At 34.0% G+C, this 4206-nt stretch overlaps 1 protein-coding gene across 1 annotated transcript in view; it reads left to right on the forward strand.

The window, feature by feature from the left end:
* The window catches only part of SPDL1 (spindle apparatus coiled-coil protein 1), a 41343-nt gene extending 37585 nt beyond the window's left edge, over positions 1-3758 (forward strand). The window contains exons 10-11 of the mRNA XM_007939747.2: positions 871-1210; positions 3611-3758. Of these exons, the coding sequence (XP_007937938.1) occupies positions 871-1210; positions 3611-3758 (488 nt within the window). The remainder of the gene's footprint in view (positions 1-870; positions 1211-3610) is intronic.
* The last annotated feature ends 448 nt before the right edge of the window (positions 3759-4206 follow it).

Genomic DNA, 4206 nt, shown 5'->3' on the forward strand with positions numbered 1-4206 from the left:
TTGCTCATAGAAAATCCCACCTTGGAGTTTACAAAGACTTATGGGTAGAAAAGCCACACTAAATAATTTACTACACCACAGTTCCTTAGCTTTTGTTAACATTTGGATTTTTAAAATGAAAAAAAAAATTGTCATGGGGATGGGGGAAAGGTATTAGAATAAATAATTCAATGTGTATGGACCTGTGTAGGAAAGAGGATAGTGTTAGGCCATGAGAATAGAAGGCTCTTGCAGTAGTCTATATGAGATATTATGTGGTTTGGACTGGGGAGGTATCCATGATCAGATGTGGTCAGATTCTGGATATATTTTGTAGGTGGGGCTAATAGGCACAAACTTACTAATATTTACTGTTCTTTTTATTTAATCCTTATGATATATACTACTGTGTGAAGGACATGCTTGCAGTCCCATTTTACAGATAAAGAAAATGGAGCTGAGAGTACTTGCTCAAATTTACCCAGCTGCTAAGTGCTAATATTGGGATTTCACCATGGACTCCTTGACTCTTTGCCACTACATCCTCAGCTCCATGCTGAGGTCTTCTGAACCGCTGTTATGACTTTTATTAAAACACCAGGAATTTTGCCAGTAGAGAACCCTTACATGTTTATCCCAGCAGCCAAATATATTGTGTTCCCAAGGAAAGATTTATATCCAAATAACCTTTAAAGTTAATGGAGTTAATGAAAAGAAGAGGATAAAAGGTAGGAATGTTGTATTTCAGTAAGGAGATGAGTGATTTTAAAGAATGGAAAAGAAGAAAAGGAAAAATATATATATGTATATAACTAGTTCCACCTCTTTATATTGATTGTGTCTTTGTGTTGATTCATTGACTAGATACTTTTTAATGGTTTCCATTCTCAGAGAAAATGGAAGTGCCTGTACTCAAAAAGAGACGTGAAGTACTACCTGTGGATGTAACCACCTCTAAAGATGTATGTACCAACAACACTATCGAGGTAGAAGTTTACAGATTACCAGCTCAGGAGGAGGAGGCACAGTCCTGTCCTAACAATTTAGAAGATAATTGGCAGTTAGAAAATACAGTTTCTGAAAACATACCAGTAGTGAGTCTCTCTCCCCAGAAAAATCTGTCAGTGGATATGCAGCCAACAAAGGAAAAGAAACGTGTAAAACTTATAGGAGTTCCTGTTGACTCTGAAGCTTTAAGTGAAAGAAGTGGAAATACCCTGAACTCTCCCAGGTCAGTGTCCTCTTTCCCTCAAGGCAACCAGCAGACCGCTCCTTCTCTTTTCTATCGCTGCATGAACTATGCTCTCTATTTCTTTGCCTATTTTCTAAGCCTTGCATGCAGTATAATTCCCAAATTTCACCTACCTACCTTCAACTTTTTCAAAACTTTAAGAAAGACTGAAATGACTGCAAGGGAAAAAAACTCCTGAATAAGGGAATTGTGCTTTTAGAAAATTAAAATGTTTCTGTTTTATGAAAAGGAAATAAAGAGTACATCTCTGAAGGTTTTGTTAGTTTGAATAAATGTACTGTAATTTTTTTTTCCTGGCACAAAAGCAGCCATGAAAGAAATTAATTTACCTTCTCAAAGGCCTTTCCAATAATCTAACAAATTTCAGCCTTCTCAAAAACTTAGGTGAAATATTTCATAGGTTTTGAAATTGTTTAATCTTGAGCTTTAGGAATGGCCTTTGATATCTATTTTGACATTTTAAAATATTAAAGCTAATTCATTTTCATTTTATATCAAAACTTCAAAGACCCTAGTTTCTGTATAATTGAGTTTGTGACTAAACAAGGAAGTGTCAGACATGTATATCTGAAGGGATTAAATTTTAAAGGCCTTGTCCTTTTAAAAAAAATTAAAGTAATAGAAGGTAAGAAAAAGTGAGTGGAAAGGAAGGATAAGTAACAGTGGCTGGGACTAGGTTGGCATAGGAAATAGCTTCTGAGATGTGTACAGTAGGACCAAGAGTGGGGCAAAAATAAGTGAATGAGGAAAATGGAGAAGGTAAAATGACAACAAAACAGGGAAAAGACAAAGGACAATCTGCATGCAAAGGTACTATGGATACATTTAAAATAAGTATCTCTACACATTTAAACAATTAAGGCTATTGATGTGAAAATAGCTAGCTTGAATTGTCTCCTGTGAAATGAGATCTTTAAGGTGCCACTCAAGCTACATTATTCTTAGACAGAGGAATACAGAATAAGACATTTTACCAATGTGCATTTGAATTGAAATAGTAAAACATACTCCACCTTACATAAAAGGGAGTCCTTGTGTGTTTTATTGGAATTCTCTAAGTCTCCAGTGCTACTAAGTGTAGTGCTCAACAGTGGAAGCACTTCAACAATGTTAGCTGCTATTGTTATCATACAGAACAGTTATTTATTATCCTTTTCCCTGACTTTTTATACAAAGTGTCAAAACATATTTAAAAAAAAAAAACACTGTTGAGTTGACTCCAACTCTTGGTGACCCTATATGTGTCAGAGTAGAACTGTACTCTATTATAAAAAGTTTTCAATGGCAGTCATCTTAGGGGAGGTACATCACTAGACTTCTGTGTTGCTGTTGGATAGATTTGAACCACCATCCTGTTGCAACTGCAGCATAAGTCACCAAAAAGAAAGGTTTCATATTCTCCAGGGAAGAGTAACTTTAAATGAATGATACATGATTCACAAGATTTTGAATAGTTCTGAGATGAATCCAGGAGGTTATGCTTGTTTATATGTGATTCATTGTGTAAACGTGCTTGACCATTGTATATTTCTGGAGGTGGTTTCCAAAATTATCGGTGCAAATCCTGCTATCTCTGTTGTCTTCATTTCTTTTCTGCCTTTTTTTCACTTGATTAAAAATTACTAAGCAAATGTATGTAGCTACCTGATTGACTTAAGTAGCTTGTTGGGATTTTTTTGTCTTGCTATTAAACAAAAACAAATAAAATATCACAAAACATTTGTTTTTGTGTGTGTGTGAGTCCATCTGCTAACTTAAGATGTTTCCAACTTTTTGTTCTGTGCATGCTTAACTTAAATACACAATTCTAAGAATTTTATAACAATAAAAGGGGTTTTCTTGGGAACTTCACTGTTGCATGCTTTGTAATTTAATTGATGTTCTTGCTTATTTTCTCACCTGTTTTATTTTTCTTAAGCTATTATTCTCCTAGTTGAAAAACTCAATTTTTTTTTATGAGACAAGTAGACATCTGTTCACACAGCCCAAGATTCCATATTATTTTTATCTTGTGTTTAGCCTTTTGTATGTTATGTTATCTTTAAAATATTAATTTAACATTTTAATTTTTGTTTTAGGTGTGCTTATCATGACAGGCATTCAGTGATTCTTAGTTATTTAGGCCTTGCTGTGACTTTTTATCAAGATACTTCTTTAGACATTTTAAAAATTAAGCCTATTTTTGTAAAAAGACTCTCTAAGAGAGGCAATGATTTCATTTTCTTAATGGTATTGGAGTCAACTATTATTATTTTTTATTATATACTTAAAAAAAAAATCACCATGCTTCATATGAGGCCCATTATGCTAGGGGTTTGTTTCTTCTTTAGTTTTTCTTAATTTCATTTCAATTCAGAGTGGATGCTTTAATGCCTGTAGGTTAACTGCTGAATCAAGGCTTCAAACAGAAGTTAAAGAAGGTAATGAAACTGCAAGCAAATTGGAAAAGGAAACTTGTAAGAAATCACACCCTATTCTATATGTGTCCTCAAAATCAACTCCAGAGACCCAGTGCCCTCAGCAGTAAAGACTTTAATAAGAACAAGGTGCCATTTGCCCAAAAGGTTGCTGTAGAGCTTAGTTAAAATTGTCTTTATCTGAAGTAAACCAGCTTAAGGGTTTTCATCTGTTCACCATGCCGTATTTTGCGTATTTTGCATGTTCGTGCTTCTTTGACCATGTGCCCAAAATTTGGTTGTGATTCTAACATGGAGAGTCCCTTAAGTCATGATCTTTCATGGAGTTTTTATGAGTCACAATGAATAAACTGTGAACTGAAGGAAATGTTATAATAAATTTAAATCTTTTTACTGCATTGTATGTTGATTTTTTTTGTGTGTTGTGGATAGTCATTAACTTAGTAATTTACCTTCAGAGCCATGTATTTGAAAAGAGAGCACTGATACTATTATTATATTTTCCTGTGTATTTTTTATGAACTTACTTTTTCAGTGTGTTGTAAAAATAGGAAGTTG

Source organism: Orycteropus afer, unplaced genomic scaffold (genome assembly GCF_000298275.1).
Source record: "Orycteropus afer afer isolate SDZICR_OR568_19922 unplaced genomic scaffold, OryAfe1.0 scaffold00062, whole genome shotgun sequence".
In the NCBI taxonomy this organism is placed as follows: domain Eukaryota; kingdom Metazoa; phylum Chordata; class Mammalia; order Tubulidentata; family Orycteropodidae; genus Orycteropus; species Orycteropus afer.